The 19,049-nt window shown below is 39.9% G+C and overlaps 1 protein-coding gene across 6 annotated transcripts in view; it reads right to left on the bottom strand.

The window, feature by feature from the left end:
- The window catches only part of LOC120557980 (inositol 1,4,5-trisphosphate receptor type 1), an 83,852-nt gene that overhangs the window by 58,620 nt on the left and 6,183 nt on the right, over positions 1 to 19,049 (bottom strand). For all 6 annotated transcript variants that reach the window (XM_039798740.1, XM_039798741.1, XM_039798743.1 and 3 more), the window contains 12 exons: positions 9,863 to 9,972; positions 9,201 to 9,287; positions 8,258 to 8,416; positions 7,208 to 7,306; positions 6,351 to 6,434; positions 5,537 to 5,683; positions 5,220 to 5,315; positions 3,570 to 3,614; positions 2,294 to 2,448; positions 803 to 902; positions 284 to 444; positions 44 to 185 (listed from right to left, as the gene is read on the bottom strand). In XM_039798740.1, coding sequence (XP_039654674.1) covers positions 44 to 185; positions 284 to 444; positions 803 to 902; positions 2,294 to 2,448; positions 3,570 to 3,614; positions 5,220 to 5,315; positions 5,537 to 5,683; positions 6,351 to 6,434; positions 7,208 to 7,306; positions 8,258 to 8,416; positions 9,201 to 9,287; positions 9,863 to 9,972 — 1,385 coding nt within the window. The remainder of the gene's footprint in view (positions 1 to 43; positions 186 to 283; positions 445 to 802; positions 903 to 2,293; positions 2,449 to 3,569; positions 3,615 to 5,219; positions 5,316 to 5,536; positions 5,684 to 6,350; positions 6,435 to 7,207; positions 7,307 to 8,257; positions 8,417 to 9,200; positions 9,288 to 9,862; positions 9,973 to 19,049) is intronic.

The raw sequence follows: 19,049 nt of genomic DNA, 5'->3' as shown, positions 1-19,049 counted from the left end.
AGAATGTGTTCATAATGTTACATTAACTGTATTAAGGCATTACCTGTTTGAGAATATTCTGTTCTCTCATGAGTTTCTGTCGTTCCCTGTTGGGTTTGTTGACCATGATCTCTAGAACATCCTGTCCGTTATTGGGAATATCCACCACAAAGAACACCAGATCCTCCAGAAGCTTGGTTACCGCTCTGATTGTACATAGAAAAGAGAGAAACAAATCAATAACACAAGACTACCTTGATTCCTGTTAGAAATTGACAATCTAGCACCGCTATGACTTTTATACCTCCTCTCATTCTGTGTGATGGTTCCTTTTTCCAGCTTTCCAGCAATAGAGGCCAGCACTTTACTGGCATCGTTGGCAAAGTCAAGGTCTCTCACTTCAGCCGGGGAGACGGGCACAATTGCAAAAGCCTCTTTGTCCTCTTTCAGGGACGAGGTGCCGATCTTGAATGAGAAAAGAAACATACATCCGTTTCATCAGTCAGAGCAATAGGAGATATTTTTGAGTACTTTGAATTGGTCTCTGGGCCCAGTTTGATTCTGTCCCAAAATACTCCCATAATGAAAACTACAATTGTACATTTATTGTGAAAAAACATATACAGCGCAATTAATTCAATTCCAAAACACTTGCATAACTTCAAAGCAGGGGAGGAGTGTGTTGCACAGAAGGTATTGCAACTGACAACAGTTGATTTAGATTTTTATTTACTAAAATCTCATAAACCCAGACAGAATTTCAATTCAGCATCATGTACATTGTCAGTCGTGCCAGTATTTGTGCAAATATACTGTCACTCACACGCAGCATGACAGGCTTTTCCTCCTCCTTGTCAATTGGTTGGTTGGTGCTGTGAACCCATGTGTTTGTGCACAGGTGCCTGAGGCGCACATAGGAGTTTCTGAAAACACATTTTACCATTTTTAATTGATGATTGCATTATTGTTGGAGCACAAATACTAGATAGTAAATACTGATACTTGAAAAGGTAATGTATGAAATTACACACAGCAAACAAAGAGCAATTTAGGTATCCCTGAAATGTTGGATGCCCCTATGGTAGATAAAAACGATAAAGTGTACTTGAAGGGGGCCCGTCCAGTGGAGAAAATGTGATGCAGTGCACTAATGGGTGCCCCTGCCACTCAGACAGCCTGCATGGCCCACTCTCTGCTGCACTCAGAGCCATGTTGCAAGACAGGAACACACACTCATACATTTTTTCAAGTCTATTTCTGATTAAAGAGAGCACATTAGCTTGCTATCATTGGTTAGAATAGAATAGAACTCATAAGAATATTGTTTGTTCTTTGACTAGTGTTGGGAGTACTATATAGCATAAATTCATTTCTGAAGAAAAGGTAGAACTAGATTGATAGATCAGTCCATCAGTGAGCGTATATGTACATGAGCAATTTATGCTGAATACAAGCTAGATATGGTTGTATTTTTGTACTAAGTCATGTTTGAACTTTAGAGGATAATCTCTTTGGCTTAAATGTAAGGCTTTATTTCATTTGTGATTTGATCCCCTTAAAAAGTAACTGTGTCAAAGACAAAATAGGATGCTTGCAGTGTCAACCTGTCAAGATTTGTATGTATTGCAGTCAAGAATGGTTGATGGTATTCCTGTCCAATATCTGCAGGTAATGATGGAGACCACCAATCCTTCAATGATCAAATGAAGAGTTTTTATACAAATGATAATATACTGAATGGTAAAGGTATTTTTGTTGTGTCAAGCTCCAGCAGGACCTACATGTTCAAGTGAACACATCACACCTGTGTGCAAACAACAGCTTCCTTCTTCCTTCAATTATTCTAGTGAAATTCACAGTAATTCCAGTAAAATAATGTGAGTTAAACAAACACAGTGCTGCATCACCGACTCTAAAGAAATCCATCTTCCCCACAAAAACACAAAACACATCTGCTCACACAAAAACAAGGATCATGCCAGAAAATCTGTAGGCCCCAGTTTATTAGTGTGGATATCCTTATCTGTGTAACCACTATGAAGAATAACTCTACCTATACTGTTTATTGTGAGCAAGTCACACACACTAACATTAACACATATTCACACACATGCACTCTTTCCATGGTTTATTATTCTGCAAACAAATTAAGATAACTTAATATACAGTGGAAGTCCCCGGCTTGTAAAGTGCCTGCTGTTCAGGTTTCGGTGGAAAGAGTGACACACCAGGGAAAGGACCATGCTGTTCCTTCGAACACCGGTCTATGCTGGTTGAAAACTCTTCTACCATTTTAATCTTACAGCCTTCCTACCTGGGTACCAGTGAGTCTCCCCCTCTTAATGTGGTAGGGTCCAGCTCAAATATGGAAGAGATGTCATTTCCATCAGGTACGGACACAAGGGTGTACATGACTTTGTCCTGGACATTTCTCAAACGGGCCCGTAGGGCCTCTTGCTCAGAGTCCAGCTGGAGGGAAAAGTCAAAACAGAGTATGATTAGAAAGAGCCGGCATCACAAAACACAAAGATGTCCATTTTCAGCAACTGAGATGATCTGCCACATCTGTGTCAAGATCATTAAGAATTAGTGACAGGGTAACTGTCTATTACTGTGGAAAGATTTCTAGGAAAAAGAAATGCAGTGGATACATTCAAAGACCTTTTTTCATGCAAATTTTGGGTTATTACGTCTTATTAACGTAATAACCCAATAATGGTTACAGGAATAGACTTACAAAAACATCAAATCAGTCAGAGCTTTAAATTAATTTCCAGACTAAGCGCAATTAGTAAATATCTTGGTTTATTTAGTTCCTGTCCTGTTTTTATTCTTTTGTTTTAGGCTCAACTATGATGAAAATAGTCATCAGAATAAATTAGGGGCGCTATCTTTTGCCTCAGCCATGCTCCAGCTCCTTTGGGTATAGTTTTTGAGTTTTTTGTTTTGTTTTTATTTCCTGTAGAAGCGAGGCAATAGATGAAGTCAGGAGTAGGCTGACTGTGAGCTGGTTGACTTGAGACTGCCTGGTCAGCAGATCAGCCAGCTCAGTGAGCTTGGCAAAGATTTAAAGCAGCAACCAGAAAAATGCATTCATAGTGAAAGGGTTCCATCTGCTGGTGACTGAGATGAAATACCACCTCATGCTGCAAATAATTTAGCCATCTACTGCTGGAAAAAGTAATTACTACAGTAGTTGTACAGCATTCATATTTCAAGGGACATTTACCCCCCTTAGCTACCTGGCAAAAAAGAGAGTCTGTTTGTAGGAAGTTTAAGTCAGGTGAGTTTCACAAATGAGTAAACTGGCAACATAGTGTAAAGAATACATATAGTTACTACGGTTACTTGCAGTTCACTGACACCTTGGCTTTTCAACGGCTGTTAAACATTGTCTGAAACTGGGCTTAAGGTATCCTGATATACAATTTTATCCCTGTCAGCCAATCAGAAACAAGTATTTCCCTGCTTCATAGTATTACATCAACAAGTTAGTTTGGGTAAAGATAGACAATAGTGGACACATTTCAAACACTAACATATGAACGCCATCCACTATAAACACAAGTCTTTCAGTGTGGCTCACTTACTGAGGAGCGGGACTCCAGGCACTCCTCTTCATATTCTGGATTCACCTGCAAAAACATAATATAACATAACATAAATAAATCCGCTTAATTAAATATAGTTTTCTGCAATTTCAATATAGCTTAGATTTAACTTTAAAGTGCCCATATTATGAAAAACAATCACTTTTTCTGGGATTTAGGGTGTTATTTTGGGTCTCTGGTGCTTCCTGTTGAAGATAAAAAAAGTTAAAACCATGCTTATGTTTTAGTACAATATACTTTTAGGTAAAAAATGTAACTTAAAAATGTAAACTGTTGTGTGACTGAGTGACACTGAAACAGAGTCGAAAAGGATTGTTGCAATACTGATTAAGCCTAATCAGCATTTGACTGCCTCACCCCAAACCTAGTTTCTAAAGAATTAATTAGGTCATGTCTGTTATTTAGCATGAATGTAGATGCTCTAGAACACTTATTGTTTAAACAACTTTTGGGGAGCCACTCCCTGCGGGGCCAGACTTGATTAGAACAAAGGAAATGCAAACTCTGTAAACTTGAACAGAATGGGCACTACCATGATAAACGACCTTTGTCTGTGACCTGGAGTAAACCTGAAATTCAGAGGTGTGTCCTTAACCTGAGAGAAAGGAATATAATTCGGAACCTGAGAATGTCTCAGGACTGACTGATGTAATTCCTGAAGAGGAGGCATGTCATTTCAGTCCGCTGCTGGCAGTGTTTCATGTTTGATTGTTTTTGTCATGTCGTTTTCATCGTGTTGTTCATTAAACCTTTTGCTTAACTTTCAATTCGACCCAGGCATCTCCTTCGTCCTCAAATCAAACGAACATGTCTTTTAGTTTTTCTTAAAACAAACTTGGAAAAAAAAAACATCCATGCTGTTTTGAGCGAGATACGGGTTTCTGAATGTCTTCTGCCTTCAGTCTCCGGGTGAGCTGGTCAAAATCAGCGGGGCTATCTACGTCATCGGCCGAAACATTTGGTGTGTGCTAACCACTTTAGCTAATACCACATCAGCTAGCTGTTTCTCCAACTTCGGTCTGTACAAGGCAGGATTTGCCGGGAGACTTCTTCTAAACGAGGGTGCACTTCCAACTTTGAGTTGAATACCTGCAGACGAGGGACAAGTAAGTAGTTCTATACAATTTCTTTTGTAGATCAGGGTGAACTCGTGTGTGTTGTAGCAGTGTTTTGCCATTGAGAACGAGGTGGATAACCGCTAGCAGCGTTAGCTTCTAGCTAGTAGCCCAGTACCTAGCTACTGCACAGTACCTAGCTAGTGCGCATGTGCGACTCCCAACATAGATGGGATAGAAGTGTGATGCCACACTCTGTAGCTAAAACAGAGAGCTCTGAAAAGAGGATCTGCAGCAATGTGTAGTACAACAAAAATATGGTGTTTTTTGAAAATTAAACCATGTAAACCTATTCTGGTACAACCTCAAAATACAATTATGAACCTGAAAATGAGCATAATATGGGCGCTTTAATTTGTATTTCTCTGGTCGTCCATGCTGCTTTACAGTTAAGTGACACCATTTTCGGAGTAATGTAAATACCTAAAAATAATCAAAATATATCAACAGTATTTGATTTTGTCAATGGTGCCTTGTTCTAATCACAGTTACACAGTGTCTGTGCTGCACTGACCTCTGCAGCCAGGTAGTGTCCAGTGGCCAGGTGTTTGAACCTGAACAGGCTGTTCCAGTAGCCTGCCCCCCCTCGACATGGATCATGCTGCACAACCTGATACCAGAGCACACAGCAGTTGCACCTTACATCAATGCATACAATTTATTTTACAGGTGCTGTGGACTGAATTACCCGGTATGCTGTAAAGTAAACAGTTATGGTTTCCCTACAAAACTGCAGAAGGCTGGCATACAGAGCACCGCTACACCTTAACACCATACATTACGCTACATACCACAATCAGCTAAATCAAATCTAAAAATATTCTTCCTCACCTCTATCTCCCATAGGGCTTTGCTGCTGGTTGCCGAGGTAGCTGACTGCCGCCCAGTAGTGCGGAGAAAAACATATTGTTTTTTTCTGTGATCATCACAGGTGAGGAATTTCTCCTGCTCGGCATGAAATAACCGTACCACGTCGCCCTGGAGAGAGGGAGACCATAATTACTCAAATGAAATATATAATCGTGTGTGCCCGTAGCAAAATTAGTTTCAAATTCCACAATGCATTCCTTGTAATAAACCTGAAGCTATTTTGATTATTTACAAAAACAACTATGTAAGATCTCTGTAGACCTTGCTTACGATCGATGTGGACTCACACCAGTTTCACTCCTCTAGATGTTCCAGAAGTGCCCCAAGATTAATTTAATACATTAACACATCAGTCAAATATTTTAAAAGAGGCCATTTGGCTAGACCTACTATAGTCCTGGCTATTTTTTTGCTGTTAAAGCCCCTAATGCAGAGCTGTTGAATAACAAATGAAACAAAATCTCATCTGTAAGCACATGCTGTACACTGATAATACTGAACTGAAAACAAACAGAGCCAGCAGCCCACTCAGCTCTGATGAGGGACATTATACAACCCTTGTCGAGAAGAATGTAAGCAAGTTTTATACATGTTTGGAAGAAACTTGCAGACTGCTGCTATTGTGATATCCTTCTTGTTATCCCTATTGTCTTACTTTACTGTTCATGTATTGTATGTGTGTTTATATATCCATCGTTTGTATTAGATATAAATGTGTTTTGTACCAAAATTCCTATAAATTTGTTTTTTTTCTGGTAGCTACTGTGAGACAAACCCCTTTTAAGATGATCTCCTGATTGTCGCCCCATTTCATGAACAAGACGATCTTCCAGCTGGTGTTACAGTTGACCGAGTTCACCTGGAAAACAAACAATCAGAGTTTGACGTGACTGTAGGTATAATCTCCTGCACAGTCCGAGCACTGCAACAACACTGCAAAGCTTAAAAAGGGATAGTTTAGAGTTTGTGGGGTTTTATTTTTTCCTCAATACCTGGAGCGAGGCAAAATCATGGATGCATTTTTTTAAGGGAGGGATAACACCTTAAAAATGTGTCTAAAGATCGATATGTTGTCTAAATAAACAATAATTTCATTATATTAAACATTAAATCCACTTCCTGTTTACACATGCCACAGCCAAGGCAGCAAAAACAGTAGTTTGATAAATGAAATGTCTGTCTATTGCATGTACTTGTGGGGACAAAACCACAATCCAACATTGAAAAATTTGCAACTTTCTTTGCTTTGTTAAGAGTTGCCACTTCATGACATGAACATCAATGGTTTGTGCTTACATTCTTACTATTTCACATATCTTCAAACTGCTTGCAGAGTCATAAATAAGGAATAAAAGAGACCACAGTGTCTCTGTGTTTCTGTAAGGCACTTTGATAAAACAAATATGTTTTTAAATAGGTCAGAGCAGTCTCGTGTTATGATAGAGAAACTGGATGACCTTCCAAATGCAGTGTCAGCTGTCCTTAAGTGTGCTAAATGTGGAGGACATGAAAACAATGATGTAGTGTTTCACATCAGGCAGCTAATAACCAAGCATCAGTTATAAGCTATAATTAGATTTAGCCACAGAAACATCTGAGCGGTGAAGATAATTTGCAGTGACTCAGCCAAACCTCATTGCATCCTGGATTATCCACAAGCTGATGTGTGCTGGCATGGAGCGGCTGACCAGCATTCACTGGGTTCAGCACCACTTTGTCCCCGATCACCACCTGCAATCACACCCAAAGCAGAAACAATAAAATACAAAAATGTAAAAGATAGAGGAACAAAGGTTATGCAATGTAATCCTAGCACAAGCAGAGTTAGGCTTGAGTTATTGAAGAGAAAATGGAAAGCTATCAGGCACCACAATGTACATAACTGAACTCACTGGGTCTGGGCTCCGCAAATAACAAGGACTTGCAGTGTATTTTTTTATTTTTTATTTTACTGAGTTTTACCTATACTAATAAATAAACAAAAAAAATTAACAATTTACTGTATTTAGCAATGTCTACTCTATAAGAGCACAATGTAAACATCTACCCTGAGTACAGTCCAACTCAATTGCGGTGATTTACTGAACATTGAATCTCTTACGAGTCAGAGAGTATCGGTAAACATTTGCATGTCTTCTCTCTATTCTTAGCAGCTATGGAGTGACTCCAGTTTTTTGTTTCTGTCCAAGGCCTGCTGCTTAGGCCTTGTGCTATACCTAATTTTAAGGAGCTTAGCAGAGAAGCCCCATCTCTGCAGTGGTTCATTTAGTCCTTGGGCAGTGGGCGCCAGCCCACTACTTCCTGCTGCAGGGAAGACAATCTGGTGCCAACAAGAGCTTTGTGATCAGGTAAACACCAATTGGGCGCTGGCACAGGTCCATCCAGGGATAGATGTGATTAGAGAGATGCCTCACTTAGGTAAGGAAGACTTGTATAACCTTATAATACTGATTTACTGCTGTGTATGCAAGCAAGCAACTCTATTTTAAAGACAGAGACGTGGCAAACTGCTACTGTATTTAAAGAAGTACACATATTTTAAAATCTAATAATACTACTAATAATAATTTGTATCATCCCGGACATGATTCAGTCCTTTGCTTTGCCTCATGTTGATTGACATAGAGCATGGCGTTTTCCACAATGCAACACTCCCACAGGCGGGTACATATGATGACTCACACTGTCCCCAATGGAGCGTAATTTGTAAAAGGGCTGGATGTAGAACCAGGAGCCCTCGTTCCCAGCGGTGTCCAACATCACTCTCATGGCGTTCTTCTCTAACAGCGCTGGCAGACGCTTGTTCACTGTCAGATATTTGTTGCTCTTCAGGTGGAGGAGCTGAGCAGAAAAAGCAAGAAACTGTTTAAGTAAATGCAAAGACATGCTGAAATCTGAGGTAAAAATTAAGTGCTTCTAATAGTGTACTGCCTAAAAGAAAGCAGCTTGCATTTGAGGCACTCCTAGAAATTAACTGCTACTGTTCATTTTATTTACAGGTAAGAAATGGCAGTGGCCACCTAAAGGTTAGAGAAGCGAGCTCGTGACCAAACCCAGACCAGACAGTGGTTGTACTGGACAACTTCTAGGTGTGTGAATGTGATCAGGGCGCTCCTGAAAAAGAGCGCATTGCCCTCAGTGAAACTCCTCCCTGAATGAATAAATAAAGGTGAAATGTATAATATATACACATCTAAACACTGATTTCATGCAGAACTACACTGAAAGTCATCTTCATATTTTGTGCATGTGTATGTGTGTTCAATTTATTTATGAACCTCTTTCCAGTATTCTCTGTTCAGGATGCATTGCGGTTTATGTGTACAGTATTACATTAATTCATGGTTTGACTATGACTGCAGAAGGTTTCAGCCTCCTTCATTTTCATTGGGACTATGCCAAAATTCACAACATTATAATACTAGAAGATGCACTTTATGGTTTATGTTATTTTGCATTTAAACTGAGTCATATTTCAAATTGAAGATAAGAGGAGAGATGAAATCACCTCCACTGATGTCATGTCATCATGCCATCTCAGTTCAATCAAAAACTTTTTGGAAGTCTAAACAAAGTTTATCTGACTAAATACCAAGAATAAGATGACTATTTCAGAGGAACAAACCTGAATGACATTCCCATACTGAATGACTGTTCCCAGCAGCTTTCTGTTTTCAGAGTCATTTTGCTTTTTCTCCAAGTCAGCTGCATGCTGGAAGGCAAGATTGAGATAAAAAGAGGAGCATCATATTAATCTCACACCAGCTAACTGCAACATTGTTCACTGATACCAGTTATACACATGAATGTAATTAAGCTGGTAAACACAGCATAGAATAAAGTTCTTAGCTAAAAATGTACGCTTCAACAGAGGGGCTTTAATCGTGAGATTGCAATCTTCCATTTTATGACTGTGTGGTCCGATAATAGATTGCTTTAAATGGTATTGTATCGCAGCAGACAGAGAGAAAGGAGAATGTCGAGGGCAGAAAGGTAGGAAAGTAGTGAAAAGCTTCGGGAATGTCTATAAAAGGACTTTAAGAGCAGGTTTTAAAGTTATTATATTTAAGAATTTTAAAATGCAGTGCAGAGTGAACACTTCTATACATTCACTGTGCAGCTTTGCATTCAGTTTCGACCAAATCTACCATCTAAACGTGATGATAAAAAGAAATCAAGAAAAAGTTCTGCAACTCTGTCCTGTGAGCCCCTGTGAGGACAGGTCTGTGTGTAATATACTATTCTGTAGTGACCGTGGGGAGGTGAACACGTTGTCACTTCACTTACATGAAGCTTGTTGAGGAGCACCGTGTCTGTGTTCCCTCCAGGCTTCGCCGCTTTCCAGAACTGCTTCTGGGCTGAGTAGCGGTTCATGGGACACAGTCTGAACAGACAGTCTGGACGGAGACACAGAAATAAATACAGGGACAAAGATGCATAGAGACAGAGATGAGCACAGAGTGAGAAGAAGAAAGAGATGAATACTTTGATAATCAATTGGGTGAAACTGGAGGCTAACCACAATGTTCACAGCTTAAAGTGCTATTTGGTTTAAATCAAAAGAAGAGAAAAAAAAAACTAAAATAAGGAAGAAATATGTTGATGCACTGAGAATTAAGCGTGTGGGAGACTGGGAGACGGGTCACAGCTAGAGCTTAGTTGCTAAAACAAGACGATACAAGATGTTCAGCAAGACAGAATCTGCACAAAAAAAGGCGACAGTCTTAACTTAATAAATGACCCCTCTCTGACATGTCAATTTATTCAGATACAACCAAAATATATAAACACACACTATTTTCACACACTCCTCTCTCTGAACACACCCCTGCATGTGTGTGTGCGTGCACTTTAAACACATGTTCACTATTCTCCTGAAGGGAGATCAAAGGGCTTTGTCTGCTTCAGGGAGGAGTAATGAGGGACAGAAAAACGTGTGTGTGTGTGTGTGTGTGTGTGTGTGTGTGTGTGTGTGTGTGTGTGTGTGTGTGTGTGTGTGTGTGTGTGTGTGTGTGTGTGTGTGTGTGTGTGTGTGTGTCAGCCATGATATACAAGTAAAGCAATATGTGGTAACATCCTGTGGTCAGACTAGGGTAAGTGACGGTGCACAATAACCTCTATGTGTGTGTGTTATGGCAGCAATGAGTTGTGGTCAGTCAAAGTTCGTAACCACAGCAACCATGAGATGATGCTGTCGTCAGCAAGACTCTGATTGTGCTGCTCATTTTCATAGATACCATAGAAACTAGCCAGCTAGAAAATCGGCCCCTTGATTTGCATGTGGCAACAGTTTTAGCATAACAGAGTTCCTCTTCTGTCTGAGAAGAGTTCCTGTTCTGTATCAAGCTGCACAACAACCGCAACTGAAGCACACAGACTTTTACACTGGCTCCAACTTTAGTTTAGCTTTCAGTTAACAGGAGCGTGTTACAGTAACTACAATGACAATTTTGCTTAAACTTCAGCCCATCAGCGACTCCTCCCTCTGAGTCCTGGCTTTCCTCTGACTTCACCTCTCACCAAACCAAAGCTCTCTATTCCGAGAGAACGAAAAGAGGAGAAAAAAAAGAACAATCTGTCCATCCTTCCCCCAATCTCTCTCTCCCTCCTTCTGCTATAGCCGCAGTAACATGACCAAATAAGGCCAGCCAAGAGAAGGGGAGTGGGATATGACAGAAGGAGAGAGAAGAGGGTGGGGACTCCCTATCTTCCCCCCTCAATATTCTATCATCCCTCCTTCTCCTTTTCTGAATTCCATTTCACACACGCCACTCTCTCCCTCCCAGTTAATGGTCTCTATCTTGCAAATCTTCCTCTCATCCCCCTTCAGCCCTCTCATCAGATATGGTTTACTATAGTTTGACCTAAAATTTGGTAAGAACAACAAGAGAAAGGAAGTGAAAGAGAAATGAAGACAGGAAGAGAGTCACAGAATGTGAAACAGAGAGAAGGCATAAAGAGTGTAAGGAAGAAGAAGTGGACCCATTTGTTGACTATATGGGTGTTCATTTGCGTCCCACATGCCAGAACGGGATCAAACTAGCAAGTGGAAACACCGAATAAAAATTAACACAAACACATACACTGGAAACTCTTGTCTGTCGAGTAAGCTTTGCTATAATTTGACCGTTTTATCATACTCTAAATACACAATCACAGCTGCAATATGAGTGCAGAGTGTGACAGATAATCAGCTCGCGCTGAAGGTTTGCCTTTAATCACAGTCAGCTGAGAGAGAAAACATGTCAGTTTAATCAAACTTAAAATCTGGGTTGAGAATTCCTTCTGGGGTCACTGGGCAGGAGAAGTGGGACTAGTCCAGAGAACTCCAATCATTCATGAACATTCCTCCAACTTAAAAATGATCTTCTACTACCTGAACACCAACCCCATAAACATCACATTATTTAGTCACTCAAACATCTATTTGATTTCACAAAGCTTTCTTTGATAGTAGCTGTCCTGTGTGTGAAAACTATAAACATGACCAGTGCTGTTTGTCTGTTTTGGGGGCAAAAGCCAAATCAACGCACAAGTCCTTGAGGGCAAGTCCCAAACATTTCAGGCAAAGGTTCTCTCCCTCTCATGTCTGTCTGTAAAATGAAGATACAACAAGCAGCCAGTTAGCTTAGCTTAGCACAAAAACTGGAAGCTAAGAAACAACTGGCTCCCTCTGAAGGTGAATTCACCTTCCAGCGCTGGTAAAGCACACAGGTTATAGCTCATTTCTTTAAATCATACAAAAAAAAAAAAAAAAAGTCTAAATATGACAACTGGTTTACGGGCGGTCATGTGCCAAACTATTTCTTGGCTCTGAGTAGTTGCTAGGCAACTCTTGTGCTCTACAGGTGCTGGAACATTCAGTCACCTTGTGGCTATGGAGGGCCATTTTATTTTTTCTTGTTGTTCTGTTGTTAAACTTTGGACTTTCAAGTCTCAAGTTAGGTCAGCTTTTCAGATAGTCCGCAGTCAAGACCTCTTTTTTTTTAAGATTTTTTTGGGGCTTTTTCTGCCTTTAAATCGACAGGACAGCTAGGTGATAAAGGGGAGAGAGAGGGGGAAGACATGCAGGAAATCGTCTCAGGTAAAACTCGAAACCTGGACCACTGCATCGAGGCATAAACCTCCAAGTATATGTGCGCCTGCTCTAACCACTGAGCCAACCCAGCCACAAGACCTCTTTTTTTTTTAACTGAAGTCTGATTTGAATCAAAGTCTCAAGTCTGTCTGTGTTAGGCCCACATATAGTCAAAGTGATGCACAGTAAGTAAAGCATGACTAGGCAGGACTTCCATCCATAAATGTCAGTACTGTGTATGAATGCAGAGTTACGTCAAAAGATTTTCATAATGTAGCATGATGACACGTTAAAAAGATGTCATGCCTTAACAATAATTACCCTTCTTAAACACTGCTCCCTCTCTCACACACTTGTGTACAGAATAGCGGACTCTGAACTGTGGAAGATGGTATTCGATTCTGGCACCCCCTTTAAGCATTAACAGAGAACAAGCGTAGTGCTGATTACATACATGGCAAGTGTGAACATCTCGGTGAGCAACACGACAGTTTCCTTTTTCTGTGACTGTCCACCTTTTACAGTTTTTCTCAACTGCTAAAACACAATTTCTGAAACCTTGCTCCATTTTCTGAAAACATTAAACACAAAACCTCATCTTCAAGCACTAGTTACAAAACCTCTGACTCCTCTCGCAAAATGAAACTTTCGCCTCATAACAGTTTTACCAGTGTTCAAAATCAAACACTGCTCTCAAATCATAAACAAAGTGATGAAAAAGGAAAATACACTATCAAAGAGTCAGTAAACAACACACCAAAAAGTAGAAAACACATTGTTCAAAACATATAGTTCTCAGGGAGAAGTAGGGCATACATTTTTAATCTCAAAACAAATTTCATATTTTTCCGTCATTGTCTTTTGATGAACGAAAACATGTTCTATCACAGTAGCTCAAAATTGATCAGAAATTACTACTCTGCTTTGCTCTTCGCAATTTTTTTTGTTCTTCCTCCTCCTTGTACCCCTATTTTTACAGAACTGTACCCTCATCTCATAAACCTGTCCTCTGTCTCTGTGATACTGTAATTCTTGTTCTTTGTTGATATGCACCTGCAACCAGTCAAAATCTATTGAGCAGTCAGTACTGTTAACAAATGGAAAGCACAATGTTCAGGGCCATACAATTTGTTCATTGTACAGTATACAGCCTACAATGCACTGTACTACAGTATACAATACTAAAAAGGGACAAAAATCAAAAGGAGTAAACATGTGATCAATGTGCTTCTTCTTGTCTTTGGGCTGGGTCAGGCCAGAGCACTTCGTCGACATCACAAGCAATATTGTCCCACCTTCAACAACCGGTTTGCTTTCTGAACTGGCTTACGTTGGTTGTGTCACATCACTTGAAACAAGTGAAATCAATTTTGAGTGTTTGTATTCAATCAATGACATGTGTTCTCTATTTGTATTTTATTGTTGCCGCTTGTGTTTACCAGTACGGATGACATGTAATTAGAGGGCAGGATGTGTTTTGAGAAAGTGTTTAGAGTTTTGCTGAAAAGTCTAAGTGAGATCTGCAAATTGTGTTTTACCATGTGAAATGGTTTAAGGTATGGATCTTTTTCACAGCAGACATTTTGACTTGTCATAGTAGGAAAAGCACAGCTGAAATTGATAACCTTAACGATGGCTCCATTCCATCAAGTGTCCCAGTAAGATATCTCAGTGAGTCAGCATGCCCAATACCAGGGCCTCTCCTAAGTGGAATGCAGCCATCATTAATGGGTTTGGCTTTTCCTACTATGACATGTCAACATGTCTGCCGTGAAAAAGGTCTATTGACAACAGACTGCACAATTAGCTAAATGAGTTCAGGCTACTGAGAACTTTGTTCAGCCAATGGGTTTTAGTGTTGGTCTGGAAGGATGTAATCACTTATTTGTTAACCGTCCTGAATGTCATCATAATGTGTGAGAGATTAGGCGCTAAACAACAAAACATTTATTATATATATAGCATTTATTACATTGCAACTGAAAAGTAATCATTAGTTAGCTTCACTGTGCATTGTGATGTACGTGCAGAGTTTGACACTAAAAGGTTCTTTCATCTGCAGAAGGAGGAACGTTTCTCTGTGCTCACCTTAAATCTGAGTTTACTGACGTGTACATATGAGCATTATTTGTGACATCATGACTAGTTTAGAAGCCAATCACAGTCCAATGTGTGGAAACTTGAAGCTGTTTCACTTCTCAGTGAAGTAGGTGAAAACCATGTCCAGTAGTTAAACCTTTCAAATGAAAAAGTTATGCATATTCTGGATTTTTAAATGAGTAGATTTTGTTTTAAAAATGTTTAACTGGGTAATTGAACTTTTTGTGAAAAAACACATAACACAAATTAATAATATAAGGTATTATATAAGTTAAAACATGTCTGGATGGAGCTTTGAATTTGTTTTTAGACCTTGTCTAGTGATGATTGTATCAACGGTATCATGCAATACTGCTTTGAGTGGTCTTGCAAAAGGGCCGCAGATGACTCAGAAAGATCACTAACACTAGCTGTTTAGACATGCACAGTTCAACAAAAAGCTAATAACAAAACCCTGACAAACTTCACCAGATTTAAGAGGATCAAGAGGAAGATGCTTGTAGCCGTGGCGGCCATAACAACTACTGTGAGGTTGTTAGGTCAACAGAGATGTGCAAGTCCAGTGCAGAACACCCATTGTCTGCTGCCCTGTCATAAAAGCAAATAAAGCACACATCGTGTGAGCAGGGAGGCCTGCTTGTGCCTCTGTAAGAGATCCAAGCTTCTCTTCCCTGCAGTAATTAGACATCAGTCTGGCCAGGGGCCTAGAGAAACACATTGCATAATACTTTTTTTTCTATTCAGTGTTAAATCAACAATATCCTCAATGATTTGGCTTGTATAAACTGCTGTTTGCTACAAGGTCCTTATCCTGTTGGAGATATTGTAGAGAAAGCAACTAATCACTTGTAATGCATCTAAGACAATAAATAGGTCGACAGACAACAGCTTTCCTGTTTTTTTTGCAAGACTTCTCTCTCTCTCAATAGACAGGAAACCAATGTATGTGGTTATTAGATGAGGAAGGGACTAGAGGTCTTGGTGTTTATCTCACATCAACCACCCAACTAGTCTGCAGTGTGTCTTGGACAGTAACAGCGCTTTGGGCTGACAATAAATAAGTGGTGGCAAGGAGGTAATGCTCTAGAGTTTGTTTGGGTTAATGAGCTTTGAATGTTTCTGTGTACGTGCAAAAGACATTTGGGGAAATTAGGGCAGCAGCAGATAAGATATCAAATGAAAAAGAAGTACAAAACAAACTACCCAAGAGTAGACATGTAAAGCCAGGACAAAGGTAATGCTATCCACTATAATTGTCTTCACATGCTACTGGTTTAGCGATGAAAATGTCATGATAACAACACACAAGCAGAAAAATCTGCTCTTTTTATTCCGCCATCTTTCTGTACAAGCAGGGGATGCTTTGATGTCCTATTCTTTGTGTTTTGTTTCAGTTTTCTGACCCCTTTTAAACCTTTCTTCCCTTGCCCTTTTTCCTCCATGATTATGCATTATACAGCCTCAACGTGAGATTGCTTAAGGTTAGGGTAACAATATCAGGGTAATGGCACATGAGTGCGAGTGACCATCGCATGCCGAGGCGCTACCGGCTGGTTAGACACAGTAACGATCAACTTTTCCTCCATCTTGTTCACTCTGAAAACTACAGCCAATGACAGTCAAGCGAGGACAACCACACACACTGCTTTGCCATTGGTTGAGGCTGCGACTTGGCCAGTTCGCATTGCCAACTGAAGCAAATGTTTTATTCGCCCCTTCACTCGCATAAAATGGAAGTGAACGAGAGGCGGCTAATTGCCAATGTTAACTTTGAGCATGTGTGATGGTGCCCTAAGCCAATCAGAAGCAGGGTAGTCATGCCTTCGCCCGTCTCTCCGGACCATTAATTCTAGAATCAACCTTTAAACATGTTGCAACAATAAACCACTCAGACTCTTTTAATCAATATGTGAACAGCCTGCTGAACACGAACAGAAGGGGATGGTGATTGATGATTCAGTAAAGGAAAACTGAAAGCGGATGACATTCGAACAATGCAGCATTCAATTTACACTGCTACTTCAACACAAAACAGAAAGAGCTGCCAATATAGCAACTTCAAATTAGACAATTGGTGCATTCAACATTCAAACAACTGAGTGTCGACATATACATCACAAATAATACAAAAGAGGATTATTTTAAATAAATAATACAAAGTGCTTTCTCTGCCTTAGATGTGCTATCTGCTGCTATGTGTACTCTGCAGTCCGTGCACTCTGCAGTCAGTGCACTATCTGAGTGTGTGTAGGTGTGTGTGGAATGGCATTTCAAATACTGCCTGGGTGAAATGCAAAGCAAGGCTCCTAATGTCTCAGCGTATGCATACAGACTACATGAGTGAGAGTGTGATTGTGTAGAGGGTTCTTGTGTTTACATTAGGAGGAAATGTTACACATACCTCAGCAATGACAGTATAAGGCCTTGCATGTGGACATGGCTAGTCTGGCCTTGTGCCCTTATAGCATCCACTAAGGAGGATTATCTCTGCACAACTATGTCCCTCTCAAACAGCTGAGGGGCGTCCCAGACAAGGAGAAACAGAAGGGTGTTTGCTCTGCCAGAGGACACCTGGAGAACTCTAATTAGAAGTTCCCAAAGAAGTTTGGAGAGAACACAATACAGATATGTAAGCACACTTAAACAGACTGTGTTTATGGATGTTTAAACATGGAAAAACCTGTTTCTTGTTTGGTTTTAGTAACGTTTCACAGTTCTCAAGGGTTATCTATGGCAAGTTCAAGTCCGTAAGGCAAATACTTCAGTCACATAAATGAGGTTCTCAAAGCACACTATTTTATTTATAAACCACTTGCAAGGTTGTACTACAGAATTCCAACCATAAAAGAACCATAAAAGCCGAGAAGACGCAATATCCATGAACTTCAAAAGTAAATTCCCTCACATGACCTCCCCGCAGCGCTGGATTGCCTTTGCTGTTGTGTATTGTGAGTCCCCAACGCATATAGTATGTAAACATCTGAAAAAACTATTTCAGCATCAGTTTAGCAGTATTAGATTTTCAAAAAGCGTACCGATTCATAATTACAATTAGTTATTAACGTGTGTTGTGAGTGAAGACTAACTGACAAATCATAGGTCTGATAAGTTTGGCTCTATACCAGAGGAAGGCATCAACAACAGGATATTATGTATTGTAAATATGTTATATGCATGTGTTCACACTGGAAAGTGACAAAGTTAAGTGTTTATTAAAAGCCAGTATGCATGCAGGCATACTAAAGAAGACATGTTTCACTTTCTTTGTAGAGCTTAATTGTAAGTCGCAGCTTAATTAATGTCACTAGTGAACATAGAGGCTGTTTTCACAGCAGATGTTTTGAGTCAGTTTGAACAATACCAGGACGCTGATCTGAAGCAGCTAAATGGAATTTCGCCATCATACATTTTGGAAGACTTTGTTCCTACTGTGACATGTCAAATATCCTCTCAGCAGGCTATGTATCTGTAAACTCTTCTAGTTGTCGTTTTCCATATGATACTATAGTACCCATCTTTACATATGTCTGTATGCTGGTAGACATCCAGAGGCCTCTTACAGTGACATGAAGAAGGCCTCTTATTGTCATGACCAGCTGACATGGTGAAGGACTTACCAACGTGTTGTAGAGACACGTATACAATTACAATGAAATCTCTTTTTGTGTGTTTTTTGTTGCACAGATATTGAAAAAAAATAATAGGTGAGTAAAAAAAAAAAAAGGCAGGTCAAAACTTCTAACACTGCAGTGGGTCAGATTTAGAACAGGACCTTCCCTTTGAGCGCACTGTAGCCTGTGATGAGTTTTATAAGTGAGTAGAGAGAAAACAGAGTGTGGGAGGATGGGAGATTAAATGAGTCAAAGTGATACGTGAAAGCCTTCCTGTACAAGTGAGCCAATAGGCAGTGCCCTCGCTACAATCACGTTTGCTACCGAAAATACATGTAGTCATATAACAGATTACAATTAAATCTACAAACCGTTTGAATAGTGCATGATTTAAACTCTCTCTGGTCCTGTACAGTAAATACACACATGCTGTCCAAGTCCAGCTAAATGACTATACGAGTTAATCTACATCTTAATGTTTTAGAGCCTGTTTACAGCACAGACAGACAAACACAATGACTGCACAATGAACTAAACCACAAACTGTAGATGTTTGTGCTTGGACGACGGATGATCATAGTTTGGATGGAAATCGACAGTTGACCGCCTCTCTGTCCAGGTCTATGGAATAAACTTGACAGTTGTTGCAACCAAGGGCGTAACTTTGGGTTCAACATTGGGGGTT

Source organism: Perca fluviatilis, chromosome 4 (genome assembly GCF_010015445.1).
Source record: "Perca fluviatilis chromosome 4, GENO_Pfluv_1.0, whole genome shotgun sequence".
Lineage (NCBI taxonomy): Eukaryota > Metazoa > Chordata > Actinopteri > Perciformes > Percidae > Perca > Perca fluviatilis.
Note: the sequence above shows the minus strand (reverse complement) of the source record. Positions and strands in the feature narration are given on the sequence as shown.